Consider the following 25,817-nt stretch of genomic DNA (forward strand, 5'->3'; position numbering starts at 1 on the left):
ATATATATATATATATATATAGGTTTATATATGTGTATATAGATATAGATATAGATATATAGATATATATATATATATAGATATATGTGTGTGTGTGTATATACGTATAGAAAGAGAGATGTAGGTAGATGTAGAGGTGTAGGCATAGATATATATATATATATATATATATTTTTTTTTTTCAAGAATAAGTACCAACTTAAACAGCGAAGAGGGATTTTTGCCACAGTGCTCACCTACCTATTTTGGAAGTTCTTTAAAAAAGAAAGCTTTTGAAAACCAAAAGGAGGACTTTTTAGTCGTTTTTTTTCAACTTTTGAAATAGTAAAATGAGATAGTAGATGTAGGACTAGGTTTAGTCTCTGAGTTCGTCGGCTGCAATTCAATCTTTGTATGGTTATTTTTCAAGTTAGTATCTCCTTTGTGATTGAAGCTCTGAGAAGTGTTTGGGTACAGTCTCTCAACTTGAGAATCCTCCGTGCTTATTTTCTGTTTGATTAAAGAACAAGTATCAGCATAAATTGATAATTAGGGAGGCAGTGATGGACAGCGAGCCCTTGGCCTCCAAAAGCCATACCACTTGCTCTTTTCTTATTGTAGCCCTTAGTGATAGATGACTGTGTTAATTGCTGTTTGAACCCTACTCTGCAGAGATTTTATTTAACTCTTTCAGGGACATCTGCCATCTGGAATTTCTACAGTCTGAAAAACAATTAACTGTTTTCCTAAGCAAAAGCTTGCTCTGGTTAATGCCACTTGTACTGTTTGGTTGTTTCATGCCCCTTAAAGGGGTTGCAGTGCTGTTTTGCAATCCTGCTTGCATGAAGGATATTCACCATGTTTTCTTGGCTTTTACAGGGATGGTGTTCAGCATTAATGTTGGCCTTTCAGAAATGGTAAATAACAGTGCCAAGAAGACAGAAGACAAGGTTTATGCTGTCTTTATTGGGGACACAGCTATAGTCAATGAGGTAGGCACAATATTATGCTTTTTAAATTTGGTGTGCGCGAATGGGTCACCTTTTGTTTGGTAGACATACGGGTCCATGGACCTTTATCAGATCTGACTTTAGTGTAATACAAGCTGTCCTTCAAGGATGCATCTGCAGTCCTAACATATGGGTTGTCCTGCCTCAGGCAGCCCTTCGGTCGGCCGGATTCCAAAGTCTGGGTCTGGCTTCACCCGACGTCATAGCTGCTGTTTATTGGGTATAAAGGCATCAGCCGACACCATTTTCCTCAGTCTTTCTTGCCGCGCAGTGCCCGAAGCAGAAGCTGTTCGCAAGTGCCGGTCGGTCAGATCCTGAGATTACTGCCGAAGACCTCTAAAAAGCTAAGTACCCCATTGGGGACTCTTTCTTGCCTCAGCCGATGTCAGACAAAGTAAATAATTGTTTAACTTGTGGGAAACAAATGCCTCATAAGGATTTCCACTCTTACTGCCTTCCTTGCTTAGGCCCAGACCACGAGGTATCAGCTTGTCTAGCCTGTGCTTCCTTCAGCCGACGGACACTTAGACGTCGGGCGGAGTTTGCAGTGGAGTTTTTTGGTCCCGCTTTTGCATACAAAATGCCGTCGGAGACTCCGACTACTCAATTAGGTAAAAAGCGCAAGGAAAAGGACCGACATTCGTGGCCCGCGGTTTCGGCTGAAACCACGTTTAGGCCAACCGCGAATGTCTCTGTTTCGGTTGAAACCGAGCCCCCGGTTCTTCCTTCGGCCGAAAGCATGCTTCCGATAGCCGAGGCCTCACAGAGCATGGCTGTATCTGCTACTGAATTTACTGCTACAGAAGCAGGCGCCCAGGATTTATCAGACACTATTCCTTTAGACATAACTACCCCTGCACGTGGGGCTGCTAGACCCCCTGCTTCCATATCTATCAAGGCTTTTGCCAGGGCTAAGGCAGTTAAATCTTCTAAGGCCTTGCCTGCCAAAACTCCTTCACATAGGCCTACTTCTAGTTCCCAAATACTCAGCCTGGCTGAGGATCGCATTTCTTTGATCAGAGGATCCCAACCTCACCCAGACAGGGCCTCTCAGCCCCCTCCAGACAAGAGGCCTTGGACTGAACCACCGGAACCTGTCTCTACAGATTATTCATCGGATGACCCAGACCTTTCAGACCCTCACGAAGGCCCATATTCTCCTTATGAGGATTCTGATGCAGAAGACTCCATTCCTTCTGCTTCTCCTCCTGAAGAATTTTCCTTTGGGGAAACCTTGCATGCTATGAGGGAACACTTCCAATGGCAGGGCCAGGATTTTTCAGATTCAAGGAAAAGGCTAAGGACTTTTTTACACTTACCACAGCATAGGCCTTTAGCCATTCCGCCAGTACTAACAGTTGTTGATGATGCATATAATGATGCCTGCACTGCTCCTGATTCTCTTCCTCCGGCCCCTGCCAAGCCAGACAGATATTACAGGGTCCCGGACACACACTACCATTTGTATAAGGCTCCTGTTGCAGACCCTGAAACCATTTCACAGGGCCCTAAAGGTGGCAGCTGCCTCTGCTAAAACCCTCTCCCTCTGAAAGGGAATCTAGAGCATTAGAGAGATGGGGTAAAAGGTTTATACTTCTGCTACTCTTTCGCCAGGGCCTTGAACTGTCAATTTCACATGATTCAGTACCAGGAATTTTGTTAGACCAGCTAATTATAAAACTATCTTCTCCTGAACCTTTAGACCGTATGTCCCTTCAGGATTTGGTACATAACTCCCTGCAGGTCAGTAACCATTTCTTAAAATGTGGCTATGATGCACTGGAGGCTTCCTTTAGATCAGCTGTGACTGGAACAGTGATTCGAAGGCATGCCTGGTTAAAAGAACAATCCTTACCAGACCATGTTAAGTCAAAACTCCTAGATGCTCCCATGGAGAAACAAAGTTTGTTTGGCTCCCCTGCACTGGAGGTTCTAAAAAAGGTGGAAGAAAAAGCAAAATCTGTCCAAACAGTCAAGGATTTCTTACAGGTCCAACCTCCGAGGTTTAGCAGAAATTGGCCTTCGAAGAATTGGTCCTTTCCAGACAACTCCAGAGCGCAGAGAGGCAGAAATAGACGCCCAAGAGGCAGAGGTCAATCTAGGGGTGCCTACAGGGGACGTGAGTGGCAACCTACCAACCAGAGAAGTACTGCCACGGAATCAACTACAACCACTTCCACAGGGCAGACACATTGACTTGGCTCTAGTTCCGCCTACCAGGGAACAACTGGAAGCACCCTTGGGCGGAAAACTAGCCTTATTCTCCGACAACTGGCATTACATTACAGGGGACAAATGGACTTTACAAACAGTAGACAAGGGCTACAGGTTTCACTTCCATACTCTACCAAAAAAGAGGAATGCCAAACCTACCACCAAGCCAAAAAACAGACGCTCTAAGACAAATCAACTTACTAAGGATGAGAGCTATAGAAGAGGTGCCACCTATGGAACAAGGTCAAGGATTTTACTCCAGGCTTTTCCTTGTACCAAGAAAAGAAAATCAATGGAGACCTATTCTAGATTTGTCCGCACTGAACACATACCTCATTGTTCCAAAATTCAAAATGTTGACCCTCCAGCAACTTCTTCCCATGCTGGGCAAGGAGTCTTGGCTGGTGACTCTAGATCTCAAGGAGGCATACCTGCACGTCCCTATACGACTAGATTGCAGAAGACACCTCAGATTTCTTGCAGGATCAGAGCATTATCAATTCTCAGTATTGCCTTTTGGCTTATCTACTGCGCCCAGAGTATTCTCGAAATGCCTGGCATCAGTAATTGCTCATTGCAGACTTCAGGGAATTCAGGTTTACCCATACCTGGACGTCCGCCTAATACAAGCGGACAACAAGGCAAAGTTAACAAAAGATTTGGAAAATGTCATACAACTGTTGCAAGCCTTGGGATACACAGTCAACATGCAAAAGTCAAGACTAGTACCATCCCAAAGGATAACATTCTTGGGTGCAGAATTAGACACATCAACTCAGATGGCTTTTCTCACAGAAGAAAAACAAAAGCAACTACCAGTCTACTTCATGACATTAACAACACAAACTCAGCTTACTGCAAGGAAAGTCCTGCAAGCCCTGGGCTACATGGCATCCTGCATAATATTGGTTCCGCATGCCAGGCTGCATATGAGAAAGCTACAATGGTATCTAAGGAATGTATGGTCTCAACACAAGCACAGTCTAGAAGCCCAGATTCCAATAATTCCATGCCTGAAGCAAGAATTCCTGTGGTAGGCTCAGGCCTGTCAGTTGAACAGAGGCTTGCCTTTCCACAAACTACATCCAAGCCAGACCATCACCACGGACGCCTCAGACCTAGGATGGGGGGCACACATGGTGGACAAGTGTATACAAGGCCTATGGACCCAAGACCAGCTGAATCTACACATAAATCTAAAGGAGATGCTGGCAGTGAAACATGCGATCCAGGCATTCAGACCACTCCTTCAACAGGGTCATCTGCTGATAAGGACAGACAATACCACAGTCATGTGGTACATCAACAAACAGGGAGGTACACATTCATATCCTCTATGCCGGATGGCAATGGACCTGTGGAATGTGGCCCTGAACCTCAACATTTAACTTCAGGCCAGATTTGTACCAGGAAAAGAAAATTCTCTAGCAGACACCGTAAGCAGAACTACCACGGATGCTCACGAATGGATGCTGCATCCAGATATCTTCAAAGCCATAACAAAGAAATGGGGATTACCACAGATAGACCTGTTTGCCTCCCCACACAATCACCAATTGAAGAAATTCTGCACAAGAGCATACCACCCACTTGCTTGGAGGGTGGACTCCCTTTCCTTCAGCTGGAAAATCCTGACAGCATATGCATTTCCACCTCTCCCCTTGATGTACAAAGTTCTACTGAAGATCAGAGAGGATCAGCCAAGGGTAATTCTGATAGCTGCAGACTGGCCGAGGCAACATTGGTACCCGCTATTGAGAAGCATGTCTCGGACACACGCATGGCATCTACCTCTATGTCCCTTACTACTAACACAGGACAACTACAAGATCCTACATCCAAACTTGAAAACACTGCAGCTAGCTGCTTGGAATATTGCATAAAACAAAATAACCCAGGTTTATCTCAGAGGGTTAAGGACATTATCCTGGAGGCACGCAGACCCTCCACAAGGAAGACGTATTCAGCCAAGTGGAAAAGATACCTCATTTGGAGTGCAGCAAAGGGAGAAAATGTCTCATTGGCAAACATAGCACACATCCTGGAATGTTTAGCAGAGCTGTTCCACAATGGCCTGTCTTACTCCTCCATTAAGATTCATGCATCAGCAATTTCAGCAGAATTCAACATGGATCCTCCTGTCTTCTCTCATCCTCTACTCAGGCAGTTCTTGAGAGGAATCAAAAATGTAAAGCCTCCAAGGAAAACACCTTTTACCTACATGGGATCTCAACTTTGTTCTGGAAAAGTTAACACTTCCCCCTTTTGAACCAGCAGCAACAGCAGAATTACATTTCTTGTCTTGGAAAACTGCTTTCCTGCTAGCACTTACTTCAGCAAGAAGGGTATCTGAGTTACAGGCATTAATGGCAGTACAACCCTTCCTTATATTCCATCAGGACAGAGTCTCTCTGAGAACTAACCCTACCTTTATGCCAAAAGTGGTCTCCAGAGTATCATTGAACCAAGCAATTCATTTACCTACATTCTTCCCCAACCCACAGAACAGGGGGGAAAGACTGCTACATACCTTGGATGTGCACAGACAATTACGCTACTATCTGGACAGAACTAAGACCAGCAGAAAAACTGACCAGCTTCTGGTAGCATATGCAACAGGAATGCAAGGAAAAGCAATTTCAAAACAGACAATCTCAAAATGGATAGGAAATTGCATTTGATTTTGCTACTCTTTTTATGGAAAGACAACTCTTGCTAATATCAGACCTCATTCCACAAGAGCTACAGCCACCACTACAGCTTTCCTACGAGGAGTGGCTACCAAAGACATTTTAGAAGCTGCTACTTGGAGCTCCGTGCATACATTTGCCAAGCATTACAATCTTCCCTTATACTCTAGATCCCGAGCAGGTTTTGCAACTGCTGTTTTGCAAGGGATCTTAACTACACCATCTTTATCTTAGTGCCTCCTCCCCCAGTTTGGCTATGGTATTCTACCCATATGTTAGCACTGCAGATGCATCCTTGAAGGACATAGTTCAGTTTTGTACCTACTATAAATGTAGATGTCCGATAGGTATGCATCTGCAGTCAGGATTACCCACCCTCCTTCCCCTCTGTGGTATTCCTAGGGTATTTACCCCTCTTTTAGCTAGCTGGGGGAATCTATTATGGTGTATGTTTGTATATATATATATATATATATATATATATATATATATATATATATATATACATATATTTATATTTTTGCTCTCTACTGTTTGGAATTTGCATTTATCCAAATTTAGTCTTACTAGAGGGCACCTGGCATCTGGGGAAGAAACACTGAGGAAAATGGCGTCGGCTGATGCCTTTATACCCAATAAACAGCAGCTATGACGTCGGGTGAAGTGACATCAGCCGAAGCCAGACCCAGACTTTGGAATCCGGCCAACCGAAGGGCTGCCTGAGGCAGGACAACCCATATGTTAACACTGCAGATGCATACCAATCGGACATCTACATTTATGGTAGGTACAAAACTGTACTTTACTTGTGGACCTGTTGAATTGAGTTTTGTGATGAGCAATGGTGCAGCAGTAGAAATCATCCAGCAGGAAGTAGCAGAAGCCCTGACTTTATAGCTGTTTTGGTTGTGTGTTTATTTCTTCTGTTTTCTGCTTAATACATGTCTTATTACAGTGCCATGAGAGGGATCTGCATGTGCATTTCTTTTTTATTCTGCTTTATACATGTTTTTATTACAGTGCCATGACCAGGATCTGCATGTGCATTTGTTTTGCTTTATACATGTCTTATTACAGTGCCATGACCTGGATCTGCGTGTGCATTTCTTTTGCTTTATACTTATGTTATTACAGTGCCATGACCGGGATCTGTGTGCATTTCTTCATTCTGCTTTGTACATGTCTTATTACAGTTCTATGACCGGGATCTGCGTGTGCATTTCTTTAGCTTTATACTTATTACAGTGCCATGACAGGGATTTGCGGGTGCATTTCTTTAGCTTTATACTTGTCTTATTACAGTGCCATGAGTGGGATCTGTGTGTGTATTTCTTTAGCTTTATACTTGTCTTATTACAGTGCCATGACAGGGATCTGCGGGTGCATTTCTGTAGCTTTATACTTGTCTTATTACAGTGCCATGACCGGGATCTGCGTGTGCATTTTTTTTAGCTTTACGCATGTCTTATTACACTGCCATGACAGGGATCTGCGGGTGCATTTCTTTAGCTTTATACTTGTCTTATTACAGTGCCATGACCGGGATCTGCGTGTGCATTTCTTTTGCTTTATTCTTGTCTTATTACAGTGCCATGACCGGGATCTGCATGTGCATTTCTTTTGATTTATACTTGTGTTATTACAGTGCCATGACTGGGATCTGCACGTGCATTTTTTTAGCTTTACACATGTCTTATTACACTGCCATGACAGGGATCTGCGGGTGCATTTCTTTAGCTTTATACTTGTCTTATTACAGTGCCATGACCGGGATCTGCGTGTGCATTTCTTTTGCTTTATTCTTGTCTTCTTACAGTGCCATGACCGGGATCTGCGTGTGCATTTCTTTAGCTTTATTCTTGTCTTATTACAGTGCCATGACCGGGATCTGCGTGTGCATTTTTTTTAGCTTTACGCATGTCTTATTACAGTGCCATGACCGGGATCTGCGTGTGCATTTCTTTCGCTTTATACTTGTCTTATTACAGTGCCATGACCGGGATCTGCGTGTGCATTTCTTTTGCTCTATACTTGTCTTATTACAGTGTCATGACCAGGATCTGCGGGTGCATTTCTGTAGCTTTATACTTGTCTTATTACAGTGCCATGACAGGGATCTGCGTGTGCATTTCTTTAGCTTTATACTTGTCTTATTACAGTGCCATGACCGGGATCTGCGGGTGCATTTCTTTCGCTTTAAACTTGTCTTATTACAGTGCCATGACCGGGATCTGCATGTGCATTTCTTTCGCTTTATACTTGTCTTATTACAGTGCCATGACAGGGATCTGCGTGTTCATTTCTTTCGCTTTATACTTGTCTTATTACGGTGCCATGACAGGGATCTGCGTGTGCATTTCTTTAGCTTTATTCTTGTCGTATTACAGTGCAGTGACTGGGATCCGCGTGTGCATTTCTTTAGCTTTATACTTATTACAGTGCCATGACAGGGATCTGCGGGTGCATTTCTGTAGCTTTTTACTTGTCTTATTACAGTGCCATGACAGGGATCTGCGGGTGCATTTCTTTTGCTTTATACTTGTCTTATTACAGTGCCATGACCGGGATCTCCGTGTGCATTTCTTTAGCTTTATACTTGTCTTGTTACAGTGCCATGAGAGGGATCTGTGTGTGTATTTCTTTAGCTTTATACTTGTCTTATTACAGTGCCATGAGAGGGATCTGTGTGTGTATTTCTTTAGCTTTATACGCGTCTTATTACAGTGCCATGACCGGGATCTGCGTGTGCATTTCTTTAGCTTTATACGCGTCTTATTACAGTGGCATGAAAGGGATCTGCGTCACACTCAGCCTTCAGCTCTTGCTGTTTAACATCGGTTATTGGAATTTACCCTGCTAATATGTCTCGCCCGTTATCTGTTGTTCTGCAAGGGGTCCCTTTTCCATTTTTTATTATTGAAATTCATTGTGCTAACATGGAGAAATTTCCTTCATGGATCCTACGGCTGATTTCATTCTCACTCCACCAGTCATTTTTTTGTATTTTTTTATTTCTTGGAAGCTCCTGTCCAGGCGTACATGCTAAGCTGAGGCTTGCTGTTTAAGCATGTAGACTGTGAGCTATCTGGCTTTTTTCTGCTGCTAAAAAAGTTTGAATCTTGACATTGACAAACTTGTGAAGTTTTAAGACACTAACACGTTTTGATGTGTTAGAGTGCATACCATTGAAATATCTCTTGCCAAGAAATTACTTAAGACCCACGTTGATGTAACTTGCACTGTCCTTATCTGACTTGTACAGAACATTTTCCAGTTTGTCCTTGCACAGTGCCTAAATGCAGGATGTCATTAGTACCAAGAAAGATGATGCTTGGTGCAAGGTTTCTGCATGCAGCTGCAGGCCTCAGTTGGGCCAGTGCCACAAGGTCCAAAGTTTAGAGTGGTGATGGAGTCTAGTGAAGTCCATTGTAGAAACTGACTTCAGAGCAGCACTTGCATTTTTTCTTCAAAAAGGAGGACGTGAACCCATGCTGTTCCTTTGTGTTCGTGGACAGTGGAGGGGCTTGGACATTGTGTATTCCAGAGTGTAGGATTGCTCAGTCCTACACTAATTAAAAAGGAGGACGTGAACCCATACTGTTCCTTTATGTTCGTGGACAGTGGAGGGGCTTGGACAATGTGTATTCCAGAGTGTAGGATTGTTAGTCCTACACTAATTGCTCAGAGCTTGAGGTTGCCTGCTGTGATTCCAGAGAACAGTTTCTGGATTCATCTGGGCATATATTTGGTGGGCTCTCTTGCAGCCTAGTAAGGTCTTTTGGCCTAGGTTGAGGGGTAACTGACAGGATTCATACAGGCATTCCATGTCTGGTACAGGAGCTGCAAGATGTTCTTCGTGTTTCACTGTTAGTCATTACAGTTGGGTTATCTGCCTTCAGTTAGCCCTCAGCCGGTCTGAATACCCGAGTTTTGGATTCCTGCATCAGATGCTTTCTCTTCTTCCATGACATCAGGTTGTCAGGGGTATAAAACATGCAGCCAACGCCATTACATCAGTCTTTCTTGCTGCTTGGTGCCCGATGCAGCAGCAGTTCGCAAGTGCCGGTTGGCAGACTCCTGACATTTTTCGTTTTAGTTTCAAATCTGAAGTCTTCAAAAAAGATTTAACCGATGTCAGTAAAACTTAATTGTCTTGCCAATGGAAAGCAAATAACTCATAAAGATTTTAATTCGTACTGCATTTCTTGCTTAGGCCCAGACCAACGACGTCCCTCGCTGTGGGTTTTGTGCCTTACTCAACCCCTGAACTATTCGTCGTTGGTCTATTTTTGCAGAAAATTATTTTCGTACTCTGTATAACTATCCAGAATTGGCTTTGGTAAGCCATCTGACTACCGATATTCTGAAAAAAACGTAAAGATACAGACAGACCGCATAGGTCCAGAACTTAAGACGACACTTCCTTTAAGCTAGTCGCCAGTTTGCCGGTACTCTGAGGTGCTTTTGCAGCCCCTGATACCCGCTGCTTCAGATTCGCAGGCCTCTACTGAGACGCATTCGGAGTCCGGTATGCCGCAAGATGCTTAGACTATGGAACCTGCGGATTCCTCTACCTTGGATGGATCCGGAGTCGCTGTGCAGGCACCGGCTTCTGAGGGTGTATTCAGTCCTACAGATTTGCATTTTTAAAACGATGCCATCTTCATCCAGGCCAAAAACTCGACCCACACTTAGAAAACTGACGTCCAAACTGCATGGTCAAGCCCATATGCCTAAAAAAATGCTTAGAATGAAGACCTTATTACTTACATTAGGGGAAGCCAGCCTTCTCCCTCTAAGATCTAGAAATAATTTTCCTTCCCCAATTCTTCTGATCAGGATTCTGATATCTGTTTCTCTTGATTACCAGGATTTTCCCTTATCTACCTATGAGGATTCTGATGCAGAGGATTCCATTCCCTCTGCTTCCCCACAAGAAGTTTTTCCTTTGGTGAAACCTTGCACACTTAGCGAGCATTTCCACTGGGAAAGTGAGGATTACTCTGACTCCAAAAAGAGGCTTAGGGAATTCTTACTCCTTCCTCAATACAGGCCTTTAGCTATCCCTCCTGTTTTGGACATTGTAGATAATGCCTTCTTGGAATCTAGCCTGTATCCAGACACTTTACCTCCAGCTCCCAGAAAAACTGACTGGTAGAGTACCTGACTCTCAAGTTCCTCTTCAAGAATCCTACTGTGGATCCAGAGACCATTTTCCAAGGACCAAAGGGCATTAAGGCTACTGCTGCCAAAACTCCTACCACTTCTGGTAGAGATTCTAGGGCCTTGGACAGATGGGGTAAGAAGGTGCATACACTTCTACTACTTTGGCTATTGGGGCTTTAAATTGCCAGTTTCATGTGTTTAAGTACCAGCAGCATATTATGTGACTACTTAAACAGAAAATGATGTTGATTCCTAACTGTGCTGAACATAAAGAATTCCAGGATTTAATGAATAGTGCTGAACAAGTTGGCAAACATACTTTGCAGTGTGGTTTGAACTCTGTAGAAGCATCTTGCAGGGCTGCTGTCACTGGGTCTGTACTTGGAAGGCATGCTTGGCTTAAGGAGCAGGGCTTGCCAGATCATGCTAAAGCTAAATTTATTTATTATTTATTTCCAGTTTGATAACCGGGGAAGTCCACTGGGCCCGAAAGGCCGTTTTCAGTGGAGGCCCGGGGAGAAAAGCTCCATGATAATACATTACACACACACACAGCAGAAAAGCTCTAAACTAATACATTACACACAAAACACTCTGTTCTAATAGCATAATACTTTAACAATCTCCAAAAAAAGAAATGAAGTACATTGGGCAGTATACATAAGAAAATGATATATTTATGCAACTGTAATGTTAGTATAGTAGGAAAGAAAAAAGGAAATTATAGATAGTTTGAATGCAAGAGCAGAAAAGCATGGGAGAAGTGAAGGAGAAGGAAATAATTTAAAGAAGAGGTGTCCAGAAGAAGATAGAAAAAGAACAGATAAACTAATGTTCATTTTGTGATTGAGTCCAGTAGAACACCTTATGTAAAAGGCAGAAGATTCAAATGTGAGAGTAAGCATACAAGTGGGCAGTGGGATGAGAGCACTTAAAGGAAATAAAGGGTTTAATCGGGGAGGAAGGTGGAGATGATGAAGAAGAGGGAGGGGAGCTAAGGAGAGTGTCTGAAGAAGGGGAACCAGGGGGGGAATGGAACTGGGATATATTGAGATCTAGGTAGGAAGTATACAATTACATTTCCAATTTTGGGAGAGGTGAGAATGGAGAAGAGATTTGAAGTGTTCATAGCTTGTAGTGACTCTTAGAAGGGAAGGAAGTGAGTTCCATTTTTTTGCTGTAGTATAGGAAAGTAGGAGTTGGCCAGGGGGTCGTTTGGGTTTGTATACTGAAATAAGATTTTGGTGGCTAGATCTTGGGGGCCTTGGAGGAGTGTATATGGTTAAGATATTAGATAATGCTGGGCAAGCAGTGGGTTTAAAGATTAGTTTGTGTGCAATAGTAGGAGGAAATTGAGTTGATTAGGGAGTTCTAGCCATTGAAGACTACGGAGGCAGATGCAATGGTGTGTAGAATGAGCGGAGTTAGTAGCGAATTTGGCAATTTTGTAGTAGCAACTTTCAAGTTTTGAGGAGATAGAAGTGGAGAGATTGGATAGAAGAGGAACACCATACAGTAGAGAAGGGAGAAGGTAGATAGTGGCGAGTATTTGTCTTGAAGATGGAGTAAGAAAGTTTGCATTTCTATAAAGCATACCGAGCTTCTGATGAGTTTTTTTTTGTTTAGTTGAATATGATTATTAAATTTCAGGTGTTCATCAATGATAACTCCGAGTAATTTAGCACAACTAACAACTTCTATTGAGGACTGGGAGAGGCTGGAAATTATGAAGGATGGCTTATCAAGAGTCAGTGCTTTTGAGGGGGAGAAGAGAATGATGTGGGATTTATTGGCATTAAGGGAAAGATGATTTTGAAGCATCCAATTTTCTGTGGTTGTGAAGGCCAATTGGGTTTTGGCTTGGAGCTCGGGAAGGCTAGGGGCAGAGCAGATAACAGTGGAGTCGTCTGCATATTGTACTATTTGAGAAAGAGGAATTGAAGAGTGGAGATCATTGATAAAGATGTTAAAGAGCAGAGGCCCGAGAATAGAACCCTGAGGGACTCCGGTAGGGGTAGGTAGGAATTTGAGGTACCAGTATTCCATTTCACAGCTTGGGATCTATCAGAGAGAGCTTCTGAACCAAGAAAGAGAGTTGTGGGAGAGATTGAGAAATTACTGGATTCTCCCTTAAACCAAGACCGCCTTTTTGGCAACAAAGCAGTAGTAGTCCTCAAGACGGTGGAGAAAGCTAAATCTATGCAAACTGTTAAATATTTCCTGCAAGTACAACCTCCCAGATTTAGTAGGCATTGGCCTTAAAAGAATTGGTTCTTTCCAGTCTCTTCTAGGCCTTCTCAGTCCAAACCCAGGAACAGCAGACCACCTAGGTTAGTCTCGGGCTACACACAGAGCTAAGCAGTGGGTGGCTCCCACTTCGAAAGCAGGAAGTAGTAAGACACCCCCCTATGGAAAAATGTCATAATGACTTAACCTTAACTCTTCCAAGCCCTGTTCCAACTGCTTGCTCCCTTAGGAGGAAAGCTCACCCTGCATTCAAAAACTGGGAACTCATTACCCAGGACAAATGGGTTTTAAATATAGATGATGTGTAGTCCAGTCTCACTTTCATTTTTACATATGGGTTCGGAGCAGATCCTCTGCTCCGACTCTGTCGATTTACAAGCTCAAAGACTTCTGGTTGACTCGTGGCTAAGCAGGTATCCCATGGTGCACCAGTACAAACCCCAGGTCTCGTTTGCCGTGTCGACTAGATCGGTTCTGCTTCTCTTGGCTCTTGGTAAGTGTTCAAATTCTTCTATTTCAATTTTGTTTTACAGTTAGTGTTGTAAGGTGATATTATCTTAGGCAGTAGTGTTTGCCCTTTTCGGTGCATTCTTAGCTTAATCTTGTTAGTTTGGTATCCTGTGTACCAGTTTAGAGTTTTTGTAGGCACCGTTGTGCTTTTTTCCGTAGTAGGTAGTTTGTGGCAGTTTTCTGCTGATAGTTAACAGGGTCTCCTGTTCTGTTGTCTTTGTAGACCGTTATTGGCATCTTAGTTTCCTTAATCTGAGATAGTTTTTTTGGCGGGGATCCGCTGGTTATTTGCCAAGGGTTGGCGTTCCTGCCTTAGTACGTTAGTTATATACACTTTCTATGTGTTTTCTGGTCTGTTTAAAGTAGAAGACCCAATTCTGTCATGGTACTTGTTTCTGTACGGTTAGGCCCGTTTTAGTTACAGGACCTTAAAAAAATTGGTACCACATAGTTACAGTTTCTGTGTGTGCGTTTTTTTTTTCTGGTCTGTTTAAATTAGAAGTCCTAGTTTCTGTTCCACCGGGCTAGGCCAGTTTAAGTTAGAGGACATAGTCTTTGTGGTGCTTTCTTCTGTGGAGGTAGGCCCGTTTTAGTTAGAGGACCTCGTCCCCTTCCCTCATTCTTCTTTCGTGTGTGTGTAAAAGAGAGTAAGGAGCACAACCCTTCGGGTTTTAAGAAGTGCATGAAATGCTCCCAAAAGATGTCTTCAACGGATGGCCACAGTAGCTGTCTACTGTTTAGGGGCCATCCACCTGCAGGAGTTGCGCGTCTGCCATGCTTTCTCTCCTTTGGTGTTACAGGAGAGAAGGAACAAGCTTGTACTGAAGAGTCTATTAAACCTATCTTTTGAGGAAGTTCTATCCAGTTCTTCGGCTTCCTCCAAGTCTGGCAAATCTAAGTCTTCAAAAAGGCTTTCTCTGGCACTGGCTGGTGTCTCGGAGCCGCCTTCTAAACAGTCAAAATCTGCCTCTTCGACTCCACAGCCTTAGGGGATGAAGGAGAGCACTATTGCCGTGTCAGTCGGTTCCAAGTGTTTTGGAGCCGATCTCTAAACCGATTGAATTAGCAATTGAATCTGCTTCTCGGAGCCGGTCTGTGGATTCCTTACTGGTTTCTGTGTTACTAAAGTCTCCAGTGCCCGCTAGATCAAGATCCCGTACTATGTCTTCCAGATCTTCCAGGAGCCTTTTGGAAGAAGATGTGAAGAGGGTAGTGTTGAGACTCCTGAAGTCGTCTGCCTTATCAAAATTATTGTTTGCTTCGACCCAGTCTGCTCCGGAGCCACTCTATCCAGCTTTGCCCTGGTCTGCTATTCCTCCTCCGAGCCACGTTGACCCTTTGGAGCCGGAGTGCTTGGTGCCACCGGAGGTACTACCGGTTCCAGCTCCCTTTGTCACTGGTTTGGAGCAGGGTTTGGCACCGACACACTCTGTGCAGTCCGTCTTGTCCAGGAGCCAAAGCTCTCCTCTAGGCGCTGACAGGGAGGGTTGGAATCTTCCTTCGGTTCCGAGCCTTCATCTCAGTGCGTCAGCCAGGGTGAGCTTGGACCCTGCATCTATCTCTGAGCCGACAGTCTGGCTCCAACGGCAGCTTTTGTCTCTTCGGAGCTGGGGATGTTTACTGAGCCGAAGAGGTCGGTGTTTGAGATGATGAGCCTCATTCTCCAGCCCCTACCAGTGATACCCGCACTCTTCCCCCGAGAGCATCCACTTCGGTCTCAGCCCCTACTCTCTCCGGAGACAACAGAGACCCTCAGCCTCAGGAGCCATCGTCTGGTGGCCCCCCACTCTGCCGAGGTCTCCCAGGAATGCCCTTTCGAGGAGCCTTCCCGGAAGAGGCTATGTAAGAAGCATGTTGACTCCCAGGATGAGTCCTTTACATCGGACACTGACCTCGAGGAGTCAGAAGGGTCCCATAAGTCATCCTCTGATGTCTCCTTCGTGAAAGTCTTGGAGATTCTTAAGCAGAGGTGCGACTGGCCCACTGTCAACCCTTCTGATGAGTCTGTGTACCTGAAGGCTTTCGGGTCTCAACCTTCTGCCTCTTGGGTGTCTCCACCTTTTGACAAACTAATGGATCTAGTTAGTCGAAAGGTGTGGGATATTCCTGACGCTGTGAAGCCAGTCCCCAGGAGACCGAATAAGTTCATGCTTGCCCCTCCTGGTAGAGTTTTTGTTTAAGGGCATTCCTGTAGATGTCGTGGTGGCGGCGGCCACAAAGAAGGAGCTGGCGGAGACTTCTTCCTCTGTTCATACACCAAATAAGGATTCTCAACAGATTTCGGTGTTGTATTTTTAGTTCAGCTTCATTTACCCTTTGATCGTTGAACTTTCTCACTCACTTAACGAGATTACAGAGGGATCTCCTCAAGGAGTTAGATTCTGTACAAGGTGCTTGTACTGAGGCAGTCCCTGACAAGTTCTCTGCTCAGTTGTCCACCTTAAATTCTATAGTTCACTCCTCCATGCAGCTTATCTCCTATGTGGCTGATGGAGCGAGTAGAGCATCGGGTTCGGGGGTTGCCCTGAGGCATCACTCCTGGATGGGCTTGTGTAATTTTGCATAGCTGTTCAAGTCTACTTTCACCAACACCCCATTTGATGGTTCCTCATTGTTTGGTTCCAAGGTGAAGGTCACACTCACTCGGTGTGAGCAAGAAGAAAAGAAGCTTTCTGCCATGGGAGTACGTTTTACTGTTCCCTCTCGGCCATACCCCAACGGTCAAAGGGGTGGTAAAATGTGGTTCAAAACGTCCCAGAGGGTCTTTCTGAACACAGGGTGAACTCTCCTTCAGAGGAGGAGGAAATGGGAGACGTCACCCTAGAGGCAGGGGTGGTCCTCAATACCAGCAAGGCCGTGATTCCTTTCGGGGATTGCCTTATCAGCACTCTTGATGTGAGGCCCGACTGCATTTCTCTGGGGCCAGTCGGGGGTCGCATTTCTTTGTTCCCAGAAGCCTGGCTAAATATCACTCCATACAAGTGAGTTCAAAGAGTTATTACCAGAGGCTATATCGTACTCTTTTCTCTTCCACCGTTTGTTCCCAAAAAGATACCAGGTGTACCACCCAATCACAGGGATCAGGCAACTGTGACTATCAACAAGTTGCGTTTAGTCATCCAGTCCTTCCCAACAGACCAGATAGGATCCGGAACTTAATCCAGGTTCTTTTTACTACCAAACGAACCGGAGATTGGAGGCCAATATTGGACCTCAGCAGGTTAAACGAATCCGTGAAGGACAAATTTCGGATGGTAACTTTGCAGTCGATACTCCCATTGTTAGGGAAAGAGTATTGGATGTGCTTTCTAGATCTCCAAGACTCCAACTACCATATAAAAATGGTAAAGGCGTCCAGGAGCCATCTACGCTTCCAGCTTGGAGCCAGTCATTATCAGTTTCTGGCTCTTCCCTTTGGTCTCACTACAAGCCCCCATGGTGTTCATCAAATGCATGGCAGTAGTGACAGTTCACCTGAGACGTCAAGGATTTCAGGTGTTACAGTATTTGAACGACTGGCTGCTGACCACCCCCACCAGGCATCTACCCCTCCAAAACGGACACCACTGTTCAACTTTGTGCTCCGTTGGGGATCTCCACAAATTGGGAAAAATCTGCATTATTGTCTTCTCAATCTGTGATTTTTATAGGTGCAGAGGTAGACACAGTGAACATGACAGTTTGTCTCCCCACTGTCAGTGCACAAAACTTAATCTTTCAAATTCAATGTCTTCTTCCGTTGCGGAAGGTCAAAGCAAAGTGGGTTCTTCAACTCCTCGGGACTATGGCTTCCACCATTCTATTAGTACCATTAGCCAGGTTGCTCATAGGAGTTCTCCAGTAGCTTCTGTCTTCCCAATGGTCCTTCCAATATCTCCCGCCGAGTCATCCTAGCTTGCTGACTGAATCATGCAAGCAGGGCCTTCTTTGGTGGATAGCTCCCAACCATTTGATCACAGGCGCTCCCTTTGTTCCTGCCCAACCTGTTGCTACTGTGACCACCGATGCCTCCCAGATCGGGTGGGGGGGGGGGGCATTATCTCAGCAGGACTGTCCAAGGCACATGGCAAGAACACTAGGCTCACCTGCATATCGGTGTTCTGGGGATGAGGGTGGTGCTCCTAGTGTTGCAAGCACTTTATGACCACTTTCCTCTCTGGTTTATTGAGATGCAATCAGCATGTTGGTAGTTTGGTAACATCAACAAATAGGGCGATACCAGATCTTACCCACTCTGCCGAGAGGCCATGCGAGTTGGGGAATGGGCAATTTCTTCCCAGCACTTTCTGGTTGCAACACATTCCAGGGACGACCAACGTGATAGCTGACAAGCTCAGCCGGGTGATCCTACTGCCTGACAAGTGGTCTCTGAAACAGGAAACAGTGCAACAGATTTTCTGCAAATGGGGACAGCTTTGCTGTGACCTCTTTGCCAGCCCAGTCAACACAAAATGCAGCAGCTATTTTTCCTTCATTCCCCCTCTGGGGGAGACCCCCAGAGACGCTGTGTCTCACGATTGGCCCATGGGACTTCTGTATGATTTTTCCTCTATTTACTCTCCTTTCCAAAGTGATTTAGAAAGCCAGTCAGCTGGGAAGCAAGTTGATCCTCATTGCTCCTTACTGGCCTTATCAGTTCTGGTTCCCTTTTCTCAAGCCTCTTCTCCTGGATGATTCTTGGATCCTGGACCCTGCTCCAGATCTGTTGACTCTCATGTCAGGTTCGCTACATCCTTCAGTCCACACCCTCAGGTTGACAGCGTGGCTGCTCCAGTTCCATCCCTAGTCAGGCTTCATGATGTATCCTCCTCAGTATCGCATATTCTTATGCCCTCCCATAAACCAACTAGGAGGCTGTATGGCAGTAAATGGAATAGACTTAAAGGAAACTTACCTGCACATTCCAATAAGGGAATCTTGCAGGAAATACCTACTGTACAGGGCAGTCTCCATGCGCTATCAGTTCTCTGCACTTCCCTTTGGCTTGTCTACTGCGTCCAGGGTATTCACAAAGTGTCTAGCTCCAGCCATTGCATTTTGCTGGCAGAGAAATATTTAAATCTACCCATACCTGGACGATTGTCTGATTCAGGCGCAACGCCAGGACATGCTATTTAAAACATCTGGCATTCGTAAAGAAACTTCTAACCTCACTGAGGTACACCATAAACGAAAATAAATCTCATCTAGTACCCTGCCAATGACTTACCTCACACCAGAGAATCAAGTTTGACAACCTTGTTTAAACTGCTGGCCACAAAGACCCAGCTATCTGCAATGAAAATTTTGCGAACCCTGGGGTTCATGGCCTCTTGCATTTGACCAATTCCATATGCAAGACTGCATATGAGGAAACTACAGTGGTATCTAAAAAGCCTGCAGTGTCAGCATTCTCAGGACCTGGAATCACTGATTCCTATCATTCCTTGTATAAAGACAAAGTTCCTTTGGTGGGCAGAGGCCTGACACTACAACAAGGGTCTCCCTTTCAATCTACTCCCTGCTTCCAAAACCATAACAGATGCATCAGACTATACATGGGGAGCTCACTTGGCAGGGCAGTGCATTCGGGGCAAATGGAACCCGAGTCAAATGCACCTGCATATCAACTAAAAAGAAATGTTAGCTGTACAGAATTCTCTGACAGCCTTCAAAGACCGCATCCTTCCAGGACAATTGGGAACCCTGATGCCAGTTGAAAGCCCACCACAGTATTTTCTATCTTTAAGCCACCTTTGGCAGGTGTTTCCAGAGACTGAAGTGAAACGTCAGCCCTCTTCACCCCTCTGATTTAATGTGAGGTTCTTTAAGGTGACTTGCTGCTGTAGTTCAGGTAGTAAATTGAAGTGTGTGCTACATTACATGTGCTGACGATTATGGGTTCCACACCTCTTGGAGTTGCATGTTTTCTCTTTAGTCTGAAAGCCCAGAGAATGAGATGTTAACAAGCTACTACTTGTGGTACTGGGTTCAGTTCAGTCAGCCTGCAGTTGCATACTGTGTGACCAGGAACAAGTCCGTGGTTAAACAGGTAGCACACCTTTGGTGATGAAGGCTTAGACAGCCGCCCTTCAGATGAGACCTTAAACTGAGGCCACATCTGCCTGACTTGGTGGTAGCCCCGATAGATGTAAGACCTAACTGCACTTAATGAAGAGTAGGGGAAAGTTCCCACTGCCTTGGACAGATTTCCCCATTTAAGTATAAATACCACCATCAGGTCTGGCTTAGAGGATCTAATACGGTCAACAAAGTTAAATAAAATTAAAATAAGCCACTTAAGCAATCAGTGCTTTGTGGCAATTGGGGTATTTTGGCTAGGCTCCTTTATTGGTGTAGTGGACTACGTCCCTGGTAAGTACATATGAACCTGTTAGTGTTCTTAATCCCATTTCCCTCAGAAATGCATAAATGTCTTAGGAAAGAGGAAGAGCAGCTGTTCTTGGAACCACTCATCAGAATATCTGTCTTCACCTAGAAGTACCTACATTTCTCTCTTATCTCAAGGAAAATGCCTTTTTCAAGCCATTGAGTTAGTCTAGTCTGACCTGGCATCCGTAAGCTGTGATCTTACTGGTCGGTATTGGTCCTGGAGACCACATCATTTTCTCTGCTTTTCTAGATACAATTGTAATGCTGTAGCCAACATAAGGGAGTAGCTCCTCTGCTGTGATGGCCATAGAGACCTCAACCTCACCGGTTGCCTTTAATTCCTTTCTTCCAAAATGGTTCAGAATTCGGGAAAGGTTAATCTGTTACGTGTTGAGGAAGGCCTGGTCCTCTATTTGCCCTGCTGTAATTCCAGTTGTAATGTTGCACTAGTTTGGGCCTGTTCTTGCTCTAGGTGAGGTGATTGAGACTGTCCTTTCTCAAGGAGCAGCGTAAAAGCAGTATTCCGTGTAATTCCAGTTTTAATGTTGCACTGGTTTGGGCCTGGAGTAGATTTGTTCTTGCTTTAGGTGTGAAGTGTTTGAGACTGTGCTTTCTCAGAACAGTGTAGAAGCAGTATTCTGAATGTGAAGCTGAGGGTAAAGACCCACTTTGTCTATTCTGACTTGTGGGAAGCCTTGGGTAAGATGCAAGCAGTCAGCTCTCTGGAGGCACCTTTAGGATTCCTCTTCACCTCCCTCCACTTTGTAGACTATACTGACATCAAAAGAAAGGGTCTTCATTTTGCTTTGAGAGAGACTGCTAGGTCCCATTTTGGGTATCTTGATGCCAGCTAGGTAATCCAAAAGCACAAGCCTGCTGGCCCAGTTGCTGCAGTCCTGACTGGTGGGGGCAGGGCACATTTCAGTTAAGTCCAGTTTAGAGAGCTGTCAAATGACCTCTGAATTCTGACATGGTCCTAGTTGGCAGTGTCTAAGACCTTTAAGGTTGCCCATCAGAAAGACTTCTGAGAGCCAAACTGTCTCAGCAGAGGTTTTTGGTCTAAGGAACCTAGTCTATACAGCTGAAATACCATATTCATAATGGGGGCAGGGGTTCTTTTATCAAATTCTGTTTTATTCTGGAAGGGACTGACTTGTTTCTCTTATTAGATTTCAGTATACTTATCTCTTTTTTAAATGATTGCTTTCCTGCGTTGTTACAGATGCTCCAGGGTATTTGGGTTGGTGTGTAAATGTGTACAGTCCTGCATATCGGTATTTAGGACCTGCTCAGCCAAGTTCTGTTGGTGGGCAACACTTCCAGTAGAGTTAGCTGTTTGTTCCTCATACCAAATGTATTCAACTTATTTCACCTGGCCTACAATATAATAGGGGCAGACGGAATGCACAAAAGCGGGTGGAACTGCACTACTTTACCCCAACCACTACAATTTCACATCCTGCTCCAAGTCCATTTCCAAAATTTGCTAATGCAAGATAACATCCCTTTCCTGTAAGTGAATAATGCAACATCTGTGCATTACTGTACTGTCCATCCCCTGGTCAGGATATATGAAGTACAGAGGATTAGCCCATATAAAATCACTTAAGCCAGCAGATATAGGAGACTGCCTGATTTCCCCCTATGTTGGTGAAGTTTCCAGTAGTTTATTCAGTTAAATAGGCAGAAGGAAGTGTGTTCTTGTTCTAATGCATTGTATTCAACAGGTCAGTTGTTGCTGACAGTGGTTGGCGGGGGGGGGGGGGGTCAGGGGAGCTGATTGGAAGAAATTCTGGGAGATGGAAAAACAAGGATCCAGTCCCAAAACCTAGAGGTTATTTGAATATTCATGTAAGACTCAAGAGGGTTTACCAGTTCAGCAGCCTGTGGAACCTCATTCTTAAAGGGGTTATTTTTTAACAGTAAAATGGCAACACACCATGACCCACCAGTGTAGAATTTTGTTTAAGAAAACCCTTTTACTGGAGCTTTATCAGGTATTCCTGAATGGTTAGTGGAGCTGTTTACAGTTTGATCATTGAAAATGCTTTTGCGAGACTATCACCAGGCATTAGCCTGTTTTGGTATCGCATGGAATATGAGAATCTCTTTGCTTTTGTTGGGGGCTGATATTCTTAGAAGCAGAATATGAAAGCTTTATTACAGAATTTTTTACAGTCTGACTTACCAGTGCTTGTATCTCGTGTAGTATGAGAAGCTGTGCCCACTTTTATGGTGCTCCTATCTCCTGAAGTACACTATGAAAGACTAATCTTCTCTTGTTTGGCAAAAGGGATTACAGTACCTGCTTGGAGGCTCATATACGTGATTAATGTGACCAGACCTTTTTATAAGCCGGGAAGATGTGACACTTAGAGCCATGCTTGGTGGCTCCCATTTTTTTTTTCCAATACATGGATCCAGAGAAGTAGCTTGCAGTGGAAACAAGTGACAGAGCTCATGGATATTCATAAGTAGGAGGATTAATTAGGAGCCTTCTGAACCTTTTGTGTAGGCTTGACTAAGTGGTGAAGTCCAGACTAATCAGAACCTTCAATAAAAGTCAGTGTCTCACATCTTAGTTGTGCATAGACAGCCTGGGTGATTGTGATGTCAAGAATGCAGCAGTGTGGAGTAAGGCCCTGGGATAATACAGAAATTAAATGCAGGCCAGGTGGCTACAATATCTATACCTCATTGCTGTGTGGTTTCCACAGTGAGAGGGGGAATGTCCCTGGTCTCAGTGTGTGGTTCTGTGGTGCTTCAGTCTGGGATCTTCACTATCAAGCCTTTTCCCCGGTCTAGAAGTTAGGGCTCCTCTGATAAGTTTCTTCCTTTCTTTAGGTTCCAGGGATGAGGTCAGTGCAAAAGGGCTAGATACTTATCTGCCTGGCTAGATAAATTGCTGGAAACTGGGAGGGATTGGTGGAAGGGCGGTTAACCAGTCATCTGAGAGAAGGGGTGGTGCCTTGGGCACCAGGGTGAGGTTAGATTATGTAGAGGCTGATGCAGTCAGTATGGGAGTGGGCTGTCAGTCAAACTGGAAGGGCAGTTAACCAGTCTCCTGAGATACAGGGTGATGCCATGGGGCTAGGGGCAAGGTTAGATCATGTTGCAGTAATACCTTTTGAGAATTTCCTGCATTGAAAGACAGTGGCTGGTCCAAATACCAAAGATTTTGTCCCTTTTGTTAGGCCTGGCAGATGCACACCCATCTAACCTCAGAATGCTGAGGTGGAAAGAGTCATTATTGTGCACCATTTCTTCAGTTCTTTCTTGCTGTCAGATTCCAAAGCTCCTAACATAATACGTTGGTCAGTCTCAATCCAGCGACAGAATAACAAAGCTAAGTACCCCCTCCTAGGGGACTTTTACTTGTGGTGGCAGTTGCTTCTGACTTGAATGTCAGTTAAGACCAATGTTTAGTGTGTGAAAAGCAAATCTCCAACTGGGACTTTCACTCTGTACCCAGTGCTCCCATCACTATTTTGCCTGGACGTGGAGCATGACATTCCCAACTGTACCCAGTGCTCATATCTCTGTGCCTGGGTGTGAAACACACGCCCAGCTGTACCTGGTGCGCCTGTCTCTGTGCCTGGGCATAAAGCACATGCTGAGCTGTACCTGGTGCGCCTGTCTCTGTGCCTGGGTGTGAAACACACGCCCAGCTGTACCTGGTGCGCCTGTCTCTGTGCCTGGGCATAAAGCACATGCTGAGCTGTACCTGGTGTGCCTGTCTCTGTGCCTGGGCATAAAGCACATGCTGAGCTGTACCTGGTGCGCCTGTCTCTGTGCCTGGGTGTGAAACACGCCCAGCTGTACCTGGTGCGCCTGTCTCTGTGCCTGGGCATAAAGCACATGCTGAGCTGTACCTGGTGTGCCTGCCTCTGTGCCCAGGCATAAGGCACATGCTCAGCTGTATCATGTGCACCTTTTTCTGTGCCCAGGCATGACACATGCCCAGCTGTATCCAGTGTGCCTTTTTCTGTGCCTGGGCATAAGGCACATGCCCAGCTGTGTCAATTGTGCCTGTCAGTGTCCGGGCATAAAGCACATGCCCAGCTGTACCCAGTGCACCTATTTTAATTTTAGTACAATCAAGAGTAGGACATAGTCTCTACAAAAACATTTAGAAATTTCCTTGGTGGCCATCACATGCCAAAGTGTCTTTTGGTTTCTGTCTTGCTCTTTACCATAAGAGGCAAACATTACCTCTGTTTCAGATAACCTTCCCAGTCTTGAAATTGCCTTTGCAATCCTCTCCAACCTGAGCCTGTTACTGAGGCCTCTGGTGACTGCCTTTTTGAGGTGGCAGTGTCTGTGTGGCTTTGGTTGTTTGGCCAGGTGTCAGCTCTTGAGCTGCTTGGCTGGTCCCAGCTTCCTCTGTCTGGATCGTGGTTACTGAGGTGGAGGTCAGTATCTCCTGCATCATTGCTTGGAACAAGATTTGGGCAGAGTAGAATCCATTTCATGGGCATTCATCCTTAGCGTAACACTAGTTCACCAAAGACTCATCCAACACCAAACCTAAAGAGCTAGTTTGCCTGAGCCTCTTTTCCAGGCATACCCTTAGGACTTAGAGTAAGTGAAGACTTTATGGAATTTGAGGTCTAGACAACTGTGCCCTGACAAGCACCCTGTTAAAGGAAGCTCTTGTAAAAAGACAAAAAGTAGTACATTTTATGGAGTCCACAGATTCGTATGACTATGATGACCTGCTGAAATTTGAAGACCAACGTACCACAGGGTGCTCTTAACCTCAACCCCACTATAAAGTACCTCTCCTTTGCAGAGACTATAAGATGAGTCCTTCATTTGGAAAGCTCAGTGTTACCCTTGGTTCAAGAATGGTGACGGGCAATTTCTTGGCCTGTTTTGAGCATAAGCGTTTTTCTCCAGTTTTAGAAGTAATGTGATCTGAGAACATCACAGCTCCCTAACTCTTAGCCCCATGCTCTCAAAGCACTTGACTCGCCCCATAGTCTTGGCCACCCACAGACATTTCAATAGTAGGTCCGTGGCATATACTGAAGTGGTCTCCTCAGAATGAAAGGGAGCCAAGTGCTTCACTTCCTTGAAACTTTTGCCAAATTAGGAGGGTAGGATCTTTTCTAGGTTTGGCAATAATGCTGCTTTTTTGGCTATCCTGGCAAGAGCCTTAAAACTGACAATTTCATATGAACTTGGTCCAGGATGGCTTCCTGCTATTTATTAGAAGGATATAAGACGAGACTTTCCAAAAATAGGTGCTGCATCTCGAGCTCCAGATGTTGATAATCTGATCACTGCTGCAGTAGACTTAGCTACGTGGGTTGTATTCTGCTTTGGATACAAGTCGGACAGTTTCCAAAGCTTTAATTCTACATACTCAGATCATTGGCAGCTCAAGCAGAGCAGGAGAAAAATCAATTATCCAAGCACAAAGCCCTTCAGAGCTTTCCTGCCACCAAATGGCACTTTCCCACAAGAGGAGTTCTTTCTTGCTATGACTACTTCTCTTGTTGCAGACTTTTGGGGATTGACTATCGGCTTGCATTTTTCCATTGCCTGGCAGATGAACATTTTTGAAGAAGTCGCTATTGACAAGTGTGAAATTATATATATATATATATATATATATATATATATA

At 44.7% G+C, this 25,817-nt stretch overlaps 1 protein-coding gene across 1 annotated transcript in view; it reads left to right on the plus strand.

Annotated features, from left to right (window-relative positions):
* Positions 1-25,817, plus strand: part of SUPT16H (SPT16 homolog, facilitates chromatin remodeling subunit) — a 3,088,153-nt gene that overhangs the window by 1,375,601 nt on the left and 1,686,735 nt on the right. Inside the window, exon 9 of the mRNA XM_044058195.1 lies at positions 859-971. Within this exon, the coding sequence (XP_043914130.1) occupies positions 859-971 (113 nt within the window). The remainder of the gene's footprint in view (positions 1-858; positions 972-25,817) is intronic.

This window comes from Protopterus annectens, chromosome 16.part0 (assembly GCF_019279795.1).
Source record: "Protopterus annectens isolate FY-2018-M chromosome 16.part0, PAN1.0, whole genome shotgun sequence".
NCBI classification, from domain to species: Eukaryota; Metazoa; Chordata; order Ceratodontiformes; family Protopteridae; genus Protopterus; species Protopterus annectens.